This window comes from Palaemon carinicauda, chromosome 7 (genome assembly GCF_036898095.1).
Source record: "Palaemon carinicauda isolate YSFRI2023 chromosome 7, ASM3689809v2, whole genome shotgun sequence".
Lineage (NCBI taxonomy): Eukaryota > Metazoa > Arthropoda > Malacostraca > Decapoda > Palaemonidae > Palaemon > Palaemon carinicauda.
This window is the reverse complement of record NC_090731.1, coordinates 1084058-1106046: the sequence shown is the minus strand read 5'-3', so window position 1 is coordinate 1106046 and position 21989 is coordinate 1084058. Positions and strand designations below refer to the sequence as shown.

Here is a 21989-nt window from a genome sequence, read left to right as displayed (position 1 = left end):
CAAACCACCCTTTAATGTACAGAACACTTAATGCATGTACTACAGCACCCTAAACTAAAACAGGCACAAATATTAAAGGCGATTTTATATCATGTGTTTCCTAAACACCTAAAAAGCACAATAAAAAATGGCAACCAATGTTTTGTTTACGTTCATCTCTGATCATAATGAAGAAACAAACTCATTTAGTGTACACATATATGTACGTATAGGTTAGTTTTTGCATCGATTATATTGATTATACAGTACTGTATGTTGATTTTTTTATTACCAATGTTTTAGTTTACGTATTTTTCTTAGGACTTCCAAATGAAATCTTTTTCTTTATGACGCCGCCTGAAACGACGGCGTGTACGCTCAGTAAACAACCACGCTCAGAACAAACAAGGCATTTAACGCGCATGATGATAGTGATAAATAATGATACAGTACATACAGTTGCTGTCTTTGTTGCTGTCTCACAGGATACTTTTACAGGAGAGAGGGTTCCCAGCCCCCTCGTCCCGTCCCTTTTAGTCGCCTCTTACGACACGCAGGGATAACGTTGGCGCTATTCTAATTTTTATATATGCCCCCGCGGCCACAGGGGGCATATATATGAAACGAGAGTAGGAAAAGCATCGGGTATGGATGGTGTGAAAGCTGAGATGTTGAAGGAAGGGGTGTGACTGTACTTGAATGGTTGGTGAGATTGTTTAATGTGTGTTTTGTGTTGTCAATGGTACCAGTAGATTGGGTCTGTGCATGTATTGTACCACTATATAAGGGTAAGGGAGATGTGCATGAGTGTTGTAATTCAAGAGGTATTAGTTTGTTGAGTGTAGTTGGAAAAGTGTATGGTAGAATACTGATTAATAGGATTAAGGATAAAACAGAGAATGCAATCTTGGAAGTACAGGGTGGTTTTAGAAGAGGTAGGGGTTGTATGAATCAGATTTTTACAGTTAGGCAGATATGCGAGAAATATTTAGCAAAAGGTAAGGAGGTGTATGTTGCGTTTATGGATCTGGAGAAAGCATATGATAGAGTTGATAGGGAAGCAATGTGGAATGTGATGAGGTTATATGGAGTTGGTGGAAGGTTGTTGCAAGCAGTGAAAAGTTTCTACACAGGTAGTAAAGCATGTGTTAGAATAGGAAATGAGGTGAGCGATTGGTTTCCGGTGAGAGTGGGGCTGAGACAGGGATGTGTGATGTCGCCGTGGTTGTTTAACTTGTATGTTGATGGAGTGGTGAGAGAGGTGAATGCTAGAGTGCTTGGACGAGGATTAAAACTGGTAGGCGAGAATGATCATGAATGGGAGGTAAATCAGTTGTTGTTTGCGGATGATACTGTACTGGTAGCAGACACAGAAGAGAAGCTTGACCGACTAGTGACAGAATTTGGAAGGGTGTGTGAGAGAAGGAAGTTGAGAGTTAATGTGGGTAAGAGTAAGGTTATGAGATGTACGAGAAGGGAAGGTGGTGCAAGGTTGAATGTCATGTTGAATGGAGAGTTACTTGAGGAGGTGGATCAGTTTAAGTACTTGGGGTCTGTTGTTGCAGCAAATGGTGGAGTGGAAGCAGATGTACGTCAGAGAGTGAATGAAGGTTGCAAAGTGTTGGGGGCAGTTAAGGGAGTAGTAAAAAATAGAGGATTGGGCATGAATGTAAGAGAGTTCTATATGAGAAAGTGATTGTACCAACTGTGATGTATGGATCGGAGTTGTGGGGAATGAAAGTGATGGAGAGACAGAAATTGAATGTGTTTGAGATGAAGTGTCTGAGGAGTATGGCTGGTGTATCTCGAGTAGATAGGGTTAGGAACGAAGTGGTGAGGGTGAGAACGGGTGTAAGAAATGAGTTAGCGGCTAGAGTGGATATGAATGTGTTGAGGTGGTTTGGCCATGTTGAGAGAATGGAAAATAGCTGTCTGCTAAAGAAGGTGATGAATGCAAGAGTTGATGGGAGAAGTACAAGAGGAAGGCCAAGGTTTGGGTGGATGGATGGTGTGAAGAAAGCTCTGGGTGATAGGAGGATAGATGTGAGAGAGGCAAGAGAGCGTGCTAGAAATAGGAATGAATGGCGAGCGATTGTGACGCAGTTCCGGTAGGCCCTGCTGCTTCCTCCGGTGCCTTAGATGACCGCGGAGGTAGCAGCAGTAGGGGACTCAGCAGTATGAAGCTTCATCTGTGGTGGAAATGTGGGAGGTTGGGCTGTGGCACCCTAGCAGTACCAGCTGAACTCGGCTGAGTCCCTGGTTAGGCTGGAGGAACGTAGAGAGTAGAGGTCCCCTTTTTGTTTTGTTTCTTGTTGTTGTCGGCTACCCCCCAAAATTGGGGGAGGTGCCTTTTGGTATATGTATGATGTATGTACATACAGTATTTACAGTAAAAGCATTTACAAAATATGTTACCTTACAAATATAAATTATACAGTACTTGTACGTAGCAAAGCAGGAAAACAATTTGAGAGAGAGAGAGAGAGAGAGAGAGAGAGAGAGAGAGAGAGAGAGAGATTGTTTTACGTACGTAAATGTAAATTTTAAACAAAAAAAATATGATAGGTTACAACATGTAGACTTTTAAAACCTTCCCTTTAACTTAATGCATACAGTACGTACATTACTAAACTATAAAACAGGTTAAAGTAAAAAATAAAGATTGTTACTGTACTCACCACGAAAGAAGTTCAAGAAAAACTTGAATGACGATGGCGATGAATTTGCTGCACAGTAGAAATGATGATGATGAAGCTGATGATGTGTTCTACTGTGCAGTCAATGATAGTATTTTACGTCTCTTCAGACGGAGGTGTCTTTTCCTGGGACACCTCTTCAACTTCTTCAATTTCTTCCGAAGGCGTACTAGCAGGAGGAACTGGCTCTTTTTTGCGAGGCTGGAAAAACATTGTGATCGGAAGTTGTTGCCGCTGCTTCTTTTTTCGATCCAAGAGCATCCTGTAGGGAGTCGTGATGTCATCGACCTTATTTGAGAATTGCATCGAGCGAACCATATCCTCGTCCCACTCTTGTAACATTTCTTTCGCCTCCTTCATATGGTTGCAGAACTTGGCAAGCCGTTCTAATGTTAAGCCCCGTTTCTTCGACATTTTCTTGGGTCTCTTCCTGGGTACCCTCACTCTCTTCCTCACTTGCCGATTTCGTCAGGTCTTCGAGGTCTGCGTCAGTTAGGGGCTGGGAATGGCAGTCCAACAACTCGTCGACGTCTTCAGTCGTCATGTCGCCAACCCGTCACCCCCAATTATGGCAGCCAACTGCACAGATTTCCGTATTGCAGAGTGTTGGATTTCCGACGGAGTAAATCCCTTGTCGTCGGTAAACAATATCGGGCCACAGCTTCTTCCAGCTCGCATTTACGGTTGCAGGTTTCATCTCTTGAAGTGCCTTTTGAATATTCTGCAGGCACGTGGCTATGGTGTACTGCCGCCAGTACGCCTTCAAGTTGAAGTCTTCATCCTCGTCATCTTGGGCAGCATCCACACACGCAACAGAGGTCCTCCAAGGTATTCTTCGTGTAGAGGGCCTTGAACGCCCTGATAACCCCCTGGTCCATTGGTTGAATTTAATGACGTGGTGTTGGGTGGCAGGAACTCAACCTGAACGCCCTCACGCGACAGGTCAGTTGCGTGTCCACCAGCGTTATCCATAAGGAGAAGGATCTTGAATGGCAAGCCCTTCTCTAAGAGATATTCATGGACTTGCGGGATGAAACACTGGTGGAACCAGTTGGAGGTCAGCATCTTCGTAATCCATGCTTTTTGATTATGCATCCAGTACACGGGAAGGAGATTCTTATTTTTATTTTTCAAAGCGCGAGGATTTTTCGACTTATAAATAAGCCCCGGCTTTAACAAAAATCCAGCAGCATTGCCACACATCACGAGGGTAACGCGATCCTTGAATGCCTTAAAGCCAGAGGCTTTGGCTTCCTCTTTGAACAGGAAAGTTCGCGACGGCATTCTCTTCCAAAACAAGCCGGTTTCATCCATATTAAAGACTTGTTCCGGCTTGTATCCACCTTCAGCGATAATGTTCTTGAAAGTCTGGTTCACGTAAGTTTCAGCAGCGGCAGTGTCAGCGGAAGCAGACTCCCCATGCAGGGAAACGCTTTTCAGGGCGAAGCGTTTCTGAAACTTCGCGAACCATCCTTTGCTTGCGGAAAAACGTTTCTGAGGCTGGGAATCAGTGGATGTCCCTGGTTGAGGATCATCTGCATCATCATCATCTTCAGCATGGTTGCCGTCGTCGTCTTTAGGTTCCTTTGCAGCAAAATTCTCATATAAGCTCAAAGCCTTTGTTTGGATGGTGTTCGTATCCAACGCTATGTTCTTCTTCCGGCAGTCGGCAATCCACACAGCTAAAGCACCTTCCATGCGTACGATCGTTTTATTACGCGTTGTAACGACTCGCTTCGCTGATCTGCTAAAGGTGATTGCAGCAGTCTTTCTAATGTTCGCCTCGTCCTTCTTGATGTAGCGAACGGTGGATTCGTTGATGCCAAAATGGCGGCCGGCGGCCGCGTAACTTCTACCATCTTTTAACATGTCGAGAAGCGTAACCTTCTCAGCTATCGTCATCATCCTTCGGTGGCGTTTAGGCTCACTACCAGCCTTACTAGAAGCAGAACGCTTGGCAGGCATTGTAACAGAAAGTTCAACAAAAAGTTCAACTTAAAACAGTCGCACACAGCACAGATTAAACTTCACAAAGTTAAGAACGTCTACTCAGCAATACGCGGAAAGAGAAAGTGAACGATGCAGCCCCGCGAGAACTTTGATGCTGCGGGTAGAAGATGCGGGCAAAACACCAATCACAGGCTAGATAACAAAACTTGAGTTTTGATTCGTCATCTATCAGCGCTTGAACCAATCACAACCCGTCTTACAGTACTATGGCGCGTTGGTTACTCATAGAAGATGCCCCCGCGCATACTGAACGTACGTAGATTAAGTACAATACCGTAATAATAATAAATAATGATAATAATACTGTACAGTAATAATAATAATAATAATGATTAATAATAATAACAATAATAATTTTATTAACAACAACAATAATAATAATAATAACAATAATAATAAAAATTTACGTACGCTATTTTACGCCTCTCTCTCTCTCTCTCTCTCTCTCTCTCTCTCTCTCTCTCTCTCGTACGCTTACAGTATTCGAAATGTGATTTTTGCAACAAAGAATATTATTGGATGCAGTACTGTACTACGTACGTATACATACAAAAGATTCATGGAAAAGAAGCACATCCATTACAGTACACACCATTCTAATATGGTATGACTGCATCTGATTTGCGTTTCATGTTCGATTTAATTTTACTACGTACTGAATTATCGTATGATCACATTCTCTTTTCGTGTTTTATTTCTTTCTGTGCTGAATTATATATCATATGTAATGCAATGAACAATCAGTAAGAGCAGATATTACTAATTACAGTATTAATGGAATTACAGGTAACAAAATATCGTATTTGGTTGTCTTCAGATTTCGCGGTATTTTCGAATTTTCCGGAAAATCCGCGATATGTATATATATATGGGTTATGGGAAAACCCCGCGAAGTGGTGAATCCGCGATTGTCGAACCGCGAAGTAGCGAGGGTTCACTGTATATATCGTTTCCCCAGTGTGTTTTCCCCACCCAAAACACCGAGTTCCCAAGGGGGGTCCCCCATTATCGTAGGATATATATATATATATATATATATATATATATATATATATATATATATATATATATATATATATATTTCTGAAACTCTTAATTTGCGATGGGAATGAGTGTCATTATCGAAGAGAGCGTAATTTTTTTCTATAAGAAAAAGTAGTTTTTTCCTAGGTTACATTGCCCTGTAATACACTACAATAATACCAAATTTTCTATTTTTGAGAGTATATATAAATAAATCCTTGTCAGGAAAACTAATTATAGAATCCTTTCCGTAGAATTTTTAAGAATAATTTGGTTCATGAATTAAACATGGTTAATTTGTTTATTCCTACATAAATACTAAATGGGTTTAATCTTGGTGTTATCACTTGGGCTGTCTAATGCGAGGTGTTGTCTGATACTGACGAACAGCAGGGTGCCTCTCCCCTCTTAATCAGTTTAAGGTGTAGCTACTTGGTGCTTAGCCCCCCCTGAGAGTACAGACGTACTCCAGGTGCTACCAGCTTTTTATTTTTCTTGTAGGTAATGGGTAGCCATTTGTGTCATTTCTATTTATTTTGATGGGACTGTTACTAAATTATTTCATTTTTTCTTGTTTCCTTTCCTCGCTGGGCTATTTTACCTTGTTGGAGCCCCTGTGCTTATGGCATCCTGCTTTTCCAACATAGCCTAGCAAGTAATAATAGAAATAATAATATTTGGGAACTCTTCGACCACTTACTCATATTTAGAACCTTACAATTGAGAACCATGGGGGTCAGAGTGGACACTCATGTTTGGGGTTTATCACCTTTGACCTGCCATGGAAGTAGTTTGGCTGGTCCCATATCGAGAATCACTGAAGCACAGGATGAACCATCTGCTGTATTGTCTCAAGTGACCCCCAACAGTCATTGGACGATCAAATTTTGTCATTTTAATAAGCAACGCTTAAAGTTTAATTAATTTTTCCAATATCTATCATTTTTATATTTACCTTCACCTGCAAAGTTGGAAGGAGGTTATGTTTTACCTCCTGATTGCGTGTGTTTGTTTGTGAACAGCTTCATGGCCACAATTTTAATCGTAGAGTAATGGAACTTGCAGGGATTAACTGTTATGTAAAAAGCTGGAAATGATTAAATTTTGAAAGGTCAGGGGCACGGTCAAGTAAAATGTCACATAATCAGTCATAAGTTTGGACATCGTTTTCACAGACTTCATGTTTGAGTGTATGGAAATGCACGTTAATTAATACGTGTTAAGGTCAAAGGTCAAGATCGAGCAAAAGGTTGAGAGATACGGAAGTCTGCTGAGTGCCTCTCTAGGTTTAAAAAGTTGCACTAAAAATTTTGATATAATTTTATATTTGTTCATACGATAACTTGATTTGTGTAAGTTAGCAAAACAGTCATGTAAACTGAAGTAAATTTATTCATGTATAAAATGTATTTGCCGATTCACTTATGGTTAATATTAGTGATTTTCTGGATTCTTTATATATATTTTTAAATCCAGGGTTAGGTGACACCAATATGACTTATTTTATATCAGTAATAAATCAAAATTGCAGTTTAATATATATGATTTTCAATTTGCAGGTGATGTACAAGGCAGGATGAGTCAAGGACAGAGCCAATGTAGGCAACCTGTAATAAGTCTCAGTTGGGAGAAGGGTCTATATCTCTCCGAGCCTCACCCTTCGGCTCCCCCCAGCGGGATAGCGTACTCCTTGTCCAAACAGTTTCTACACCCTTATAAAGGTTTGTCTCTCGGTTAATATATATAGAAATTAACTCGCTGGATCATTTATATTATTTGTTAATTTGTGATATTTTACCCCCACCAAAGAATCTGTAGGTTTGTCACCAGCTTAACTTAAAAGGGATAGACATGAATTGGTATAAAACATTGGAAAATATAGATGTATAATACTCATGTGGTTCAAACTATAGTACTGGTTATCTGTAAATTATTTGTAAAGACAACAAAAAGTGTAACGGAGAGAGTGAAATGGCCCTCTGAGACTCATGTTTTGCAAGTTATTCAAAGATCTTGCATTGAATCTGCATTTGTTTTAGATTACAAAAATATCATGGCATTGTCTTTTGTGAATCTTGTCCAGATGATAATGTAGAAGAGCTGCTGGTCATTATTAAGCCAAGAAGTTCTTCTTCTTAAGGGAAACATGACGATGATACTGTCTATAATCTCTGTTGTTTGTTCCGTAACTGACATACAAACCATGCTATTTAATAGGGGAATTAATTTCTGCGTAGCTGAAATGACAAGCCATTGAAATTTAACGAGGGTTTACTACCTACACTGCTAGTTAGGGGGGGTAGAGGAGGGTAGCTTGCTCCCCCCTCCCCTCTCACACACACCTATGCTTGAGTTCACTTTGCTCTCGGCTAAGATGGTAGACGGACGTGTCCTCTCTCATCCTCGCTGCCTCTCTCTTGGCAGCCATTAATGCTTTTTTGCTTTTTCTTTATTAGGTTTGTGTGTGAAGTTGGCCTCTGCGATTATGCGCACCTGTCCTGGATTACCCAACCACCCCTGCGGAACATTTATGTCGGCGGTCGAGACAGACTCTCACACCCTTTGCCCTTACTGTAGAGGTCAACGGTGTGATAGTAATAATAAGTGTGGTGAGTGTAGGGAGTGGTCTACCTCCCAGTGGGAGAGGTTTTCTCGGCGACGTAAGAAGAAGTCCAAACGGGATATTTCTCCTTCGAAGGTTTTTTTGAAAGGAGAAAAACCCAAGGACTCTTCTTCCGTTGCCCAAACCTCCTCCGAAGCTCCCACTCGATCGGTCTCTTTCGAGAGACCGTCAAGTGGTAGCGTAGACCATGGTTCTGTTGTCCAAGCTCGGGGTTCGAGAGATGGCGTTGCCTCCCCTAGCGAGGCAGCTCCACCTCTTCCCCCGGGGGAGGATTTGACATTAACAAATCTTTTTCAGCTTTGGTCTTCCTTGGGGCTCGAGGGTTCGCCCTCCAAGGAAGCACTTCTTGACTACATCCGATTGGGTGCCGCTGTCAAGCAGTCACCGACTTTGGCAGAGGTTGATCCTCTGTCAATTGTTGACGTTGTGGTGTCAGAGGTATCCAATGCGATATCTCTTAATACCTCTGCCTCTTCACATCCCGCAGTAGCTTAAGGCTTAGTTTCTCCTGTGTCTGCTCAACCTACGAGGGAGAAACTAAGTCCAACAGTCTCTCATGCTAGTGTTTCTCTCCCTCGGGGGAGTTCACTTACAGAGACTCCTTTCGGAGGACTGCAGAAGGTCAGCTTGCTGATCCAACGGCCCCCAGAGGGCGTATCCGTCGCAAGGCTTGCCTTCCTCTCTGCTAGAGAGGCTTGCCTTCACCTGCGGTGAGGAGGCGCCTCGTTGGTTCATCATCATCGTTGCAGTCCGCCGCAGAGGAGCCTCGTCAGCATTCACCGACTGTTCCTGCTATGGTCCTGGACCTCTCAGCGGATCGTTCGCGATCCCCTTCGTTGGAAGGTCGTCCTTTCAAAGGGCTCGCCGACCTTCCACCCGACAGACCTGCTGAACTGTCGTCGCCGTTCCTCGAAGCTGATGCGCTTTACACACCCACGAAACCTGACTACCATGCTCGTCAGGCATCGATCCCTATTACAGGGGCATGAAGGGCGTACGCGTCATCGCGTGCATACGTCCCTTACGCGCCATGATGGGTATGCGCACCAACGTTCTCCTGTGCGCCAGGCTTTGCCTAAGGTAGTGCGCCAGCGCTCACCTGTGTGCCATCAACCTCCTGCGCGCCAGCGCTCTCCTACGTGTCAGCGCTCGCCATTGCTCTCCTGTGCGCTAGTGCTCTCCCGCGCGCCAGCCTCCACGTACAGCTATCTCTCCTGCGCGCCCACGATTTTTGGCTCTGGGAGCTGTAGAAAAGACTTCGCCTACACACCAGCGCTCGCCAACACGCCTACTGCTGTCTCCAGCACGCCATCCCTCGCAATCGCGCGCATTCATCTGCTCGCGCCCATTCTCTCCTACAGTTACGTGCCACCATACTGATGCGCGCCCACGCGCATAGGCTCTGACTGCGCGCCAGGGGTATCTCTCCTGTGCGCGCGTGCCCTACGACATCTTCTGGGGTGCGCCAACTCTCGCCCGCACGCCCACGTGTCCAACGACCTGATCCTGTATACCCACGCGCACGCGAACATTCACCCGCGCGCAATCAGTCTCCTGCGCACTCTCCTGTGAGCCCAGTCTCCCGCGCGCGCTCCTACGCACCATCACTTGACCCTGGGTATTCCCCATCACGCGTCCCTGCGCGAGCATCAACACCTTCCAGCGCGCAAGGCTGCTGGACAACGCACGGCAAGGTCGCCATCGCCGCATTCCCCTCCCCGCAAGCGCAGAACAGCGCGCACTGCGGTGGAAGGGAAGCATTCAGGAAGGTCCAGGAACCCTTTTTCTTCTTTCCAGGTGAACCCCACTATGGAAGCTCCCCCCAGGGATCCGTCGATCCCTGTCCCTCCAGAGGGAGTGTCTGACAGCACAGCTGTCAGTCAACAGCCATGGTTTGGGGCACTAATCAGAGCGGTTATACAGGCTTTCAAGCCTGTTCTCTCTGAGTTGGGCCACAGATCCTTAGCTGCGTCTACCCCTCTGAAGAGAAAAAGAGGAGTTTTGGACGCGGTGACTTCTCCAAGAGCTAAGGTGTCTCCTCGTAAGCCTTCGAGGCAGGTTCCTTCACCCCCCCGAGACTTTATCTCCCTCCCTGTCGGACAAGGATTTTCAGTCCTCGGGAGTCACGTGAGGTGAGACATTCCCCCATCGCACCAATGAGGGAAACCCCACCTCGCGTTGAAAAGTCTTCCCGGGTAGGGACGGAGAAGAACTTGCCTCCGTATATGTTAGTCCTACATCCTTCCCAGAAAGGAGTCGAAGGACTCAAAGACAGTGCCAAAATCCTCGACGAGACTTACGACGGAGCCAGCTAGCCACTCGGAGAACGTCCACAAATCTCCCCAAGAAGAGCCTTTGGGGACAGGAGACTTCGCTGCAAGTCCGACATCCGGAGGAGAACTACAAGAGTCAGAGCATGCATTTTGGCAGGTCCTGACTTTTGAGGGCTCTCAATGGGTTTGCCGACCCAGAGATTCCTCCTCGAGAGGGCAAAGACACGGTCTTGGACCTCAAAAACCTTTTAAGGCCAGTGCTGCTCTGCCCTGGTCTCAGGGGGTTAAGAGTACCAGGGACAAGATCGCTGTCCAGCTCTCTGAGTTGGCCTCCTTCAACCATTCCAGTGCCAGCAATAAGCTTCTCCCACCTCCTCAGTACAGCAGAGGAGGTACTTCGAGATCTTGGAGGAGCCTTGTTTAGCTCTTCCTCTCCACCATTCTTTGGAAGAGCTTACCAGGGGAGTCCCTCTTGAGAGACTCTCCAACCGGCAGGTCTCATTCTCGGCAACAGAGATCCTTAACCAGGAGAAGGTTGCGAAGTGTGCTATGCAAGCCACTTCGTGGCTGGATATCTGGTTAGGGACCTTAGGTATCCTGATACGCTCTGAGGGCTTCTCCAAAGAACGTACCAGGAAAGCTATGGAGACGTTCCTCCTCTCAGACACTCGCAAGATCGAGTTTCTGGCCCACCGAGTCTCTGGCCCACCGAGTCTCGAACTTGTGGGCGAACACCATCCTGAAACATTGGGATGCGTTGGTTGAGAGGTTCCATCAGAAGGTCCCTAGCACCGAGATAAATAGGCTCAGGCATTCTTCCTTGGAAGGAACGAACCTGTTTGAGCCTAAGGATGTGGAACAGGCTGCTGAGAGGTGGAGGAAGTCCCACCAAGACTCCCTCCTGCATAGGGTTTTGACATCCCCAAGCCCTATAAGCCTCCAGCACCCCAACAGTCCCGTCCTACCAAGACCACAAAACCGACGGTAGCAGCGAAGACAGTAGTGTCTAAGCCCTTTCCTGTCAAGGACAGGAAAAGCAAAAAGTCCTCCAGGGGAGGTAAGAATCCTAGAGGGAGCAGCCGAGGCCGCAAACGCTAGGATTGGCAGTCCCCCTGCATGTCCACCAGTGGGGGGGATGCCTACAAAGTTGCGCAGACAGGTGGCAGCAACTCGGGGCCAATTCCTGGATGATTTTCGTAATCAGTCGGGGATATCGCGTCCCGTTCACAACATCTCTACCTCCCCTTGGCAAATCCAGTGTCGTTGAGCTCCCTTGCCATGGGATCAGCAAGGGGGCAAGCCCTTCGGGCAGAAGTACAGACCCTGTTGAAGAAGGGTGCTCTCCAAGAGGTCCTCGATGGGGCCCCAGGCTTCTTCAGTCTACTCTTTCTTGTAAAGAAGGCGTCTGGAGGCTGGAGACCAGTCATCGACCTCTCGACTCAGAACAAGTTTGTCAAACAAACTCCGTTCAGCATGGAGACCGCAGACATGGTCAGACTGGCAGTGAGACCGCAAGACTTCATGTGTACACTGGATCTGAAGGACGCGTACTTCCAGATCTCAGTCCATCCGTCTTGAAGGAAGTCCTTAAGATTCAGCCTAGACAGCAAGGAGTGCCAGTTCAAGGTGCTGTGTTTCGGTCTCTCCACAGCACCACAGGTTTTCACCAGTGTGTTCACCCTAATATATTCGTGGGCACACAGGATCGGCATCCGTCTCCTCCGTTATCTGGACGACTGGCTGATCCTAGCAGACTCAGCGTCAACCCTTCTTCAACACCGGGACACACTGGGACTTTGCCAGGATCTGGGAGATCATGGTAAATCTTGAGAAGTCCTCTCTGCTTCCCACTCAAAGACTGGTATACCTAGGCATGATCATAGACACCAATCTCCACACAAAGCCTTCCCATCAGAGAACAGGATAGCAAGGCTGAGGAAGGTCGCAAGCCCCTTTTCTCAAACGAGAAGAACTTCCAGCCCAATCGTGGTTACGTCTCCTCGGTCACCTTTCATCTTTGGCTCATCTAGTTCCCAACGGTCGCCTCAGAATGAGATCCCTTCAGTGGCGACTCAAGTCCCGGTGGAATCAAGGCTACGATTCCCCGGACATCATGATCCCTATGGGACCTGCGGAACGGACTGACCTCCAGTATTGGGTGACAGACGAGAACCTACGAAGAGGAGTGGATCTTCTTGTCCTCCCCCCGGATTTGATGCTGTTTTCGCATGCCTCAAAAAAAGGGTGGGGCGCCCACGTACTGCACCACACGACCTCAGGCCTGTTGTCAGAATCAGAAAAGTGCCTTCATATAAATCTTCTAGAGATGAAGACCGTCTTTTTGGGCCTTCAACAGTTCCAACAATTCCTGGCAGGTCACTCTGTGGTGGTGATGAGCGACAACACCACAGTAGTGGCTTACATCAACAAACAAGGAGGCACCTTTTCGAAGCAGCTATCTCATCTTGCAGTAGAGATACTGAGATGGACCGAAGTCCACTCGATTCCACTATCAGCACGTTTCATTCCAGGCAAGAGGAATGTGCTCGCCGACAATCTGAGCAGAGCGTCTCGGATAGTGAGTACCGAGTGGTCTTTGGATCATCTAGTAGCCAACAAAGTCCTGACTTTGTGGGGTTCTCCGACTGTGGATCTGTTCGCAACAACTCTGAACTTCAGGCTTCCACTGTACTGCTCCTCAGTCCCGGATCCCAAGGCTCTCTGGCAAGATGCCTTCCAACAACAGTGGGACAACATCGATGTGTACGCCTTTCCCCCTTTCTGTCTGATGAGGATGGTGCTCAACAAGACCAGAACATCGGTCAATATTTCGATAGCATCACGCGGAATGGTTTCTGGTCCTTCTGCAACTCCTAACGGAGCTACCGAGAGAGCTCCCTCCACGACACAATCTACTCAGACAACCACATGCCAACATCTTCCACAAAGCCGTAGCTTCGCTACGACTTCACGCCTGGAGACTATCCAGCATCTCCTCTCTGAGAGAGGATTTTCGCAGCAAGTTGCTGTCAGGATGTCTGGACACCTGCGAAAGTCATCCGCAGGGGTCTACCAGGCAAAGTGGAAAGTCTTCTGTGGTTGGTGTCGTGGAAGGGGTATCTCTCCACTCGATGCCACTATTCCAACAATAGCGGAGTTCCTCGTGTGTTTGCGGGAAGAAATGCGCCTTTCAGTCTCAGCAGGGAAAGGCTATCGCTCAGCCTTCAGTTTAGCCTTCAGGCTAAAAGGAATGGACATTTCTTCTTTTTGGAACTTTCCCTACTCATATGAAGTTATGAACTTACCTGCCCTCAGTCGGAAGTGAGACCTCCTCCATGGAACGTGGTTCGAGTTCTCAGGTCTCTGAAGAGACCTCCCTATGAACCATTACGCCAGGCTTCAGATCGCCACCTAACTTGGAAGACGGTGTTCCTACTAGCTTTGGCTTCAGCCAAGCAGGTTAGCGAACTTCATGGTCTCTCGTATGACATCGCCCATTCAAGGGGATGGGAGGAGGTAACGTTCAGATTCGTCCCTTAGTTTATTGCTAGGACTCAGAATCCCGGAGTCCTCTCCTTTCCTTAACAGAGGACCCAGACCATCTCCTACTATGCCCAGTAAGGAGTTTAAGGCTATATCTTAAAAGAGCGGCTGCAGTCCGTCCTCATGTGCCAGCGTTATTCGTTAGCACAGGGAGGACTAAGAGGAGGGTCACCAAGAACACCATCTCGGCATGGATTCGTAGGGTGATTCATCTGTCCCTGAATCCAGACCCTCGTCCGTCACATCCCCCTAGAGCACATGATGTCAGGGGCGTAGCGGTCTCTGGCCTTCAAAAAGAATTTTTCAGTGACGCAGGTCCTTCAAGCTGGGGTGTGGAAATGGCAAACCATGTTCACATCCCACTACCTACAAGACGTGACGCACAGGAGACTCGATACTTTCTCTATCGGTCCTGTGGTGGCTGCACAACAGCTGGTTTAAAACCTCAAGCTCCTTATTGGACAAGTAGCAGAAGGTTGAGGGCATTGTTACCCGGTTTTAGTCTGCATGAATGAAAAGGTATGTCTGGCCCTTAATCTTTTCTTCATCATCCCCTCTCTTGGGGAAAGCAGCATCCTGGGTTCTCTGCACAGCTGACCTCAAACCACTGCGGGTAAACCATGCTCCCTTGTGTTCCTAGTATTAATATTAATACTATCATGTCCCCATACCCTGACGAGGTGGTATTAGGAAAGTCTAGTCTACAAGTTTTCATCTAAAGAACTTCAGAACAACTTTCTAGGACGAGTCACACTTCTTCATACCTTCACACACAGCTTGTGTAAGCCGCAGACCTTGCGTAGCAAGGTTTTAGCGAGGTGCAGGGTAAAGCTAAAAGCCAGACTGGCTAGGACGTTCACCCTTCCTGATGGGTGAGTCACCCCAATTAAATAGCATGGTTTGTATTCCAGTTACGGAACAAATGACAAATTCGTAGATAATTTGTATTTTTCCTAACTATACAAACCTTAGCTATTTAACCAAACTTGCCCGCCAGCCCTATCCCCCTTGAAGTTCTACCTCCAAGCAAAGTGAGCTCAAGCACAGGTGAGTGGGGGGGGGAGGGGTAGCAAGCTACCCTCCCCTACCCCCGCTAACTAGCGATGTGGGTAGTAAACCCTCGTTAAAAATTAACGGCTCGTCATTTCAGCTACGCCGAAAGTAATACCCTTATTAAATAGCTAAGGTTTGTATAGTTAGGAAAAATACAAATTATCTACGAATTTGTCATATTTACCTGTGATGTTCCTGCTTCTGATATTGCCATTTCCATCGTGTTCTGGTAACGATGGTTAACCACCATCCACTGCCTAGTCATGTGAATACAGAAGTAATATAGTACAAACCTCTGTCCTTTAATAAGAACAACATCCTTTCAGCGAAGCTGGATAAGGTTGGATAAATTTTCATTTATTTAAGGTAACATTGGTTAACCACTGGCAAAAGACATATAGTGGTGATTCTTACAAGTAATTGTTTCTCATTATTTATAGATGTCAAATCATATTTCATGGAAGGAGTAATTTCAGGGTCGTTTTGTATATATTTTAAGAAACTAGAAAGGGCATTCGTTAGAGCGCACCCCTTAGTCAATGTCAAATTTGTTACTAAGGTTATGCAAACAAATCTAATGACAATGACTGCAAAATGACGAACCTGCAATTTTTGCAAGTTCATTAAACCTGCTGACCTTTGAACCCCCTCCGCTACCACAGGTAATGATGTCACTATATGTTGTATATCAGAAGATAGGCAATTGAATAATGCACATTTTGTCACTAGTTTATTGCAAATTGGATAAAAATTGGCCCTGCTGTAGCAAAAAGATGGTTTGGGCATTTTTGTGACCTTGATTGTACATAACAAGATACACAATTGAATTATGCACATTAAGGCACTAGTTTCATGCGAATTGGATAAAAATTAGGCCCCATGTATCAAAAAATGCTTTTGACCTTTTTGTGACCTTGACCTTGATGATATTAAACAGTATATCACAAGATAGACAGTTCAGTTATGCACATTACGGCACTAGTTTCATGCAAATCGGATAAAAATTGGGCCTGATGTCGCAAAAAGAGGCTTTGACCTTTTTGTGACCTTAACCTTGATTATGTTGTATATTACCAGATAGGCAATTGAATTGTGCATATTTTGGCAACAGTTTCATGCAAATCGGATAAAAATTGGCCAAGATATAGCAACAAGATGCTTTTGACATTTTTTTACCTTTTTTTACCTTGACCTTGATCATATTGTATATCTCAAGATAAACAATTGAAGTACGCACATTATGGCACTAGTTTCCTGCGAAATTGGATAACAATTGGGCCCGATGTAGCAAAAAGATGCTTCTACCTTGTTGTGACCTTGACCTTGATTATGTTGTATATTACCAGATAGGCAATTGAATTGTGCACATTTTGGCACCAGTTTCATGCAAAACGGATAAAAATTGGCCCCTATAATAGCAAAAAGATGCTTTTGACCTTTTGAGACCTTGACCTTGATCATAATGTATATCACAAGATACGCAATTGAATTATGCACATTATGGCACTAGTTTCATGCGAATCGGATAAAAATTGGCCCCCATTTATCAAAAAGATGCTTTTGACCTTTTTGTGACCTTGACCTTGATCATTTTGTATATCACAGGAGAGGCAATAGAATTATGTACATTTTAGCAGTAGTTTCATGCACATTGGATAAAAATTTTCCACGATGTAGCAAAAAGATGCTTCTCACCTTTTCGTGACCTTAACCTTGATCATTTTGTATATCACAATATACACAATTGAATTATGCACATTTTAGCAGTACAGTGGAACCTCTACACACGAACGTATCTATATCCGAATTTTCCAACACCCGAAGTAAAATTCGAGCAATTTTTCGACTCTACACCAGAATTTTATTTCGACACACGAAGTAAGCACTTTTCGTTGTACCGGTTGTATCAGAATTTTTTGACACGCTAAGTAGAATTCGAACACGTTTCTACTCTACACCCGAATTTTTTTTCGACACCCGAAGTAAACAATACCCGTACACATAGATGGTACTCATAGCGCCGTATGTATTTTTTATTTCCGCCAATAGAAGGCAGCATTTCTACCTCGGAGGGACCCTCAATTATCGTGGCTTGGGACATTCCTCAGTTCTCGTCGGCTTTGTGTGGTTGTGCCCTGTGCGTTCTGCTATTAACTGTGTTTTAATCGTGATTTTACGTAAATCGTGGGTTCTAAAAGGCTTAGTTTCGCAAGTGGTAGTGGTTGTGGTGAGAAAAGGAATAAGGAAATGCTTTCTTTAGAAGTAAAGCAAGGAATTATTGAAAAGCGTGAGTGAATTGCAAAAGAACATCACGACGAATTTACTACAGAGGAGCTCAAGGAACTCCATGCTATGTCTGAGCACATGAGTGATGACAAGGAAGGGATCGAGGAGGTAGAACATGTGTTAGGTTCGGCGCAAATAAAAGAGGTGTTAGGAAAATATCAAGACGTGGTCGACTTCATCGACAAATACCATCCAAAAAAATTGCAGGTTTGTCGTGTAGTTGCGCAGTTCGATGATGTTCCCCTAACTTATTTTCGAAACATTCTGAAAAACTGTACAAAGCAACTTTCTATCGAAAGCTTCTTTAAAAAACTACGAAGCGAACTCGTGATGAAGAGGAAGGAAGTGGTTCAAACAAAACGGCAAAGAGTGAAGCGAAAGAAAGTGAAACAAAGAAAATGTCTAAGATTGAAGAGAAAAAAATTCAATCAATTTTAAGTGGAGAGTGAAAGAGATTAAAATTAATCATCAAAAAGAAAAAAAGAAAATTTAAAAAATATAAAATATAAAAATAAATAAGCTAAGTTAGGTTAAAGTTCACTTAGTGTAAGTTAGAATAAGTTACGGTAGTGTACGTTTATCGTAGTCAACCTCTTTACCTCCTCGCCGCCCGTCCGTCTCCTCTCTGCATAGCAAGACCGACACCTGCGCTGGACTTTCTAAGGTAAAGTGACGCTAAAAACCCGTGTTTTATTTATTTCTTTATAATTATTCTTTTTTACATGTCTATTATCTAATCTAGTGTGCATTATTGTCATGTGTAATTATGTGTAGTAATTTATTAAGGAGTTATCATAGGTTTTTGGGCTCAACCAAGGATTAATCATTTTTCAATATTAAACTTACCCGATGATCATATAGCTGTCAGCTCTGCTGCCCGACAGAAAAAACCTACGGGCGGAATACGCCAGCGATCGCTATACAGGTGGGGGTGTACATCAACAGCGCCATCTGTCAAGTAGGTACTCAAGTACTCGATGTCAACATAGAACCAATTTTCTCTCTGTCGTGCCACTGGCAAGACCTACTAAATACGCCGTCCCTAACTGGATTTGTTTTCACAACGATTTGGTGAAGTACACTTTTCCAGTTTTGAGCTTTCGCTATGCAGGGGTTTTTTCTTCATTTCAAAACTTGAACTCGTTTTGGATAGATTTAATTATGGTGACGAAGAGAGTATGGACTCTCTTTCACTTTTAAATGGCCGACCCTTCCCTTAGACGGAAGTGTGTTTAGGTTTTTGGTAATTTTGCTTAACACGTTATAGATCTATTTATTTTATATCTCTCCGCCTTTATAGGCCTCTTCGATTAACTTTCCATTTATTTTAAACTTATAAAAAATAAATTTTTATGTTTGTTTATATGCGACCTTTCCTAATAGTAGGCGGTCCTAACTTGGAACCGAAGTTAATTAACATTGAGCCCGTTATATCGTATTTAACCTTTAAAGAATTTAATACTTTTTTAATTTTAATGTTTTATGAAAGAATTTCTTTGATAGTCTCGTACTGTTTTCAAAGATGAACTAACGTTTAGTTTTTTAGTCTACGCAGTTGTTGACGTTCAGAACGTTCAACATGCGCTCTATCGTTACGATAGAGAGAGAGTGTATCACGGTTTCACTTTGCAGTAAGAGTAAACCGATTCTAGCGTTTCGTTCATTCTTTCTTAGCTTAAATGGTTTAAATTCTAAATTAAAGGAACTTTTTATTTGGAAAACCTTTCAGTTTTTTCCTTTAGCAAATAACATGTTTTAACGATATATAATTGGGCTCTTCTCTCAGGTGCGAAATCAAGAGAGAAGAGAGAGAGAGATAGAGACGGAGGGAGAGAGAGGAGAATAAACGTTTCGTTCAAGCGGGTAACGTTGTTCTCGTTTTTTACTCTCCTCCCTAGTCGCTGTAGGGGAAGAAGGTAAAACGTTTCTAGGGTTTTATTCTTGTTCCCAGGCTTTGTGCGGTGAGAGATTGTAAACGTAGTTTATTTGATCTAGTGTTTAGTCTCTTTTCCAGCCACTGAATTCTTTATCTTTATTTATGTTTTTCTGTTGCATTGTAAGACTGTTTTCGCAATTACTACCTTTTAATGAAGGATAGGATTGCGTGTTTCAGGTAGAAATCAGTTAAAGTTTCGATTTCAGTGAAATAAGTGCAAAACAGAAAATCAAAAGTGATAAAGTGATATGCGCAAAGTGTTACAGTGTTGCGTCCGAGGGTTCGTCTGTTCGTGCCAGTCGTTCACCTAGTCCGGGACCTCTTACAAGCTCCCAAGCCCAGGGGAGAAGTAATGTCGAACGACTTATGGGTTCCACAGGCCTTGATCAACGAACAGACGTTTTTCCCTCCGTGGTTTCGGGCGTATCTACCCAAGATCGCCCCACCCACACAAAGACGAGAGAGCCCATTATTCCTCGTCTGCGGAAGAGGTTTCTCGTAAGAAACCATGGACCACATCTTGCAGCTTTTTAAGTGCAAGTCGGTCCCTTCCGCGCAAGTCCAACGGCCTAGGTGTAGCCACTGGGTCAGTTCGGACTCGCTGCAGTCATCCGACGACTGCACACCTCCCAAGAGAGGCAAGGTGGTACCGCAACAGGCAGTAACTCCGTCTGTTGCCGCACCAGCTGTTTTAGACCCTCAGTCACAACGGACAGTAGCTCCGTCTGTTGCCGTTTTTGTAGACCCTTAGTGGTCTTTACTGCAGTCTATGCAGACTCAGTTAGCTGCTGTTATGCAGGAGTTTCGTGCGGAGAAGGTTGACACTGCTCCCGTTAGCCTACAACCTGCCACGGTTGTGCGCCCAGCTCACGCTGAGGCTGCCTGCTCCCACACTCCGGCTGCGGAGAGCTCCACCTCCGATGCGCAATCGACCCTGCCAGACGCATGTTGACGTTAGCCGACGTGCGGCACCCTCCGTTAACATGCGTGAGCTACCGCATCAGCAGTGGGAAGGTGGAGTCAAGCTGCCGTGTTTTGACGCGATGCGTTAGTTTCCGCAACCCACGGCAGTCCCCACCACGCACCACCACTCCGCTTTGGTTGTTGCCTGCTCCCACACTCCGACTGCGGAGAAGGTTGACGATGCACCCGTTTGCCTACAACCTGCCACGGTTGTGCGCCCAGCATGGCTGCCTGCTCCCACACTCTTGTTGTGAGAGCTCCTCCACCCATGCGCAGTCGACCCTGCCAGACGCATGCTGACTCCCACAGACACACGGAGCACTCCGTTGCCGTGCGTGAGCTACCACAAGCTGCCGTGTTTTGACACGGTGTGTCAGCCTCCGCAACCCACTGTGGTTACCGCCACTCGCCCGCAGCAGACTAGTCAGTCAGGAGTTGAGGCTTCCCCACACAGCTTTGGTTGTTGCCAGCTCACAGACTGTCAAGCAGTTACATGACGTTGCCTTCTGGTCTGCTACTAATGCACCAGTGCTGTATGTCCTCACGCCCTGTTGTGGTTGACAGTTCAGTTTTTGACAGTTCACAGACTATCAAGCAGTTACATAACGTTGCCTTCTGGTCTGCTGCTTATGCACCAGTGAGAACCTCACTGAGATTACCTAGCTTTTCTCGGACATGGTTCCTGTAGATGAGAAAGTGCTGTTCTCCCTCCTACTGATATTCCTTTGAGGACTCTGTCATTTGGAGAGGAGCCTTAAGCTGCTTAGCCTCCTATGGACTTTAATTAAAGCATAACAAGGCTTCCAGGGATGGTAAATGGTTCCGCTTCAGTCGCTAACCCCGTCTGTTGCCACACCGGCTCCCATAGACCCTAATGGGCTTTGTTGCAAGACATGCAGTCCAAGCTTGTGTCCTTGATAGAGGATTTTTTACGGAGAAGAACCTTCTGGCCAACAACCTTCCTACCGGTTGGTTGTGCGCCCTGTTGACGCTGAGGTATCCTACTCGCGTCCGCCAGTTGAGGTGGTTCCTCCACCGATGCGACCCAGTGTGGGTTGCCAGTCGCACGTTGACGTTAAGCGACTCTCGGAGGTGGTTGTGGACGTTCAGTGTGTCACTAGGAAGACGTTCAACAACCAGCAGAGGTGACTTGTTGTGACGCAGTGCGGCAACCTCAGCAACCCGGTAGGGGGTTGACTGCACAACCCAGACAGTCTAGACAGTTTCGGGTTGACGCTGTACTTCCTCGCGTCCCCATGGTTGACAGTTCACAGACTGTGCAGCAGTACCATGATATTGTGTCCGGCTCCGTCACGCATCCACCAGTGCGACCGGATTCAGCAAGTCAGACGTTGCCCACTCCGTTGCCGTTTCCTCATCAGTTTCGGATGAGGAACCCTCTGATGAGGACATTGCTGAACAAGACGATCAACCCCCAGCCCTGCTATCCATCCAGAAGATGCTGAAGAAGGAACGCTGCCCTGTCAGGCTGTGGATGAGTCTGGTTAGGACACTGTCATCCGTGGTTCAATTTGTGTCACTTGGAAGACTACACCTCCGTCCTCTTCTGTATCATCTAGCTTTTCACTGGAAAAGGACAAGAC

The 21989-nt window shown here is 45.3% G+C and overlaps 1 protein-coding gene across 1 annotated transcript in view; it reads left to right on the top strand.

The window, feature by feature from the left end:
• Positions 1-21989, top strand: part of LOC137643797 (uncharacterized) — a 182973-nt gene that overhangs the window by 21772 nt on the left and 139212 nt on the right. The window contains 1 exon segment of the mRNA XM_068376484.1: positions 7268-7429. Coding sequence (XP_068232585.1) covers positions 7285-7429 — 145 coding nt within the window. The 5' untranslated portion in view covers positions 7268-7284.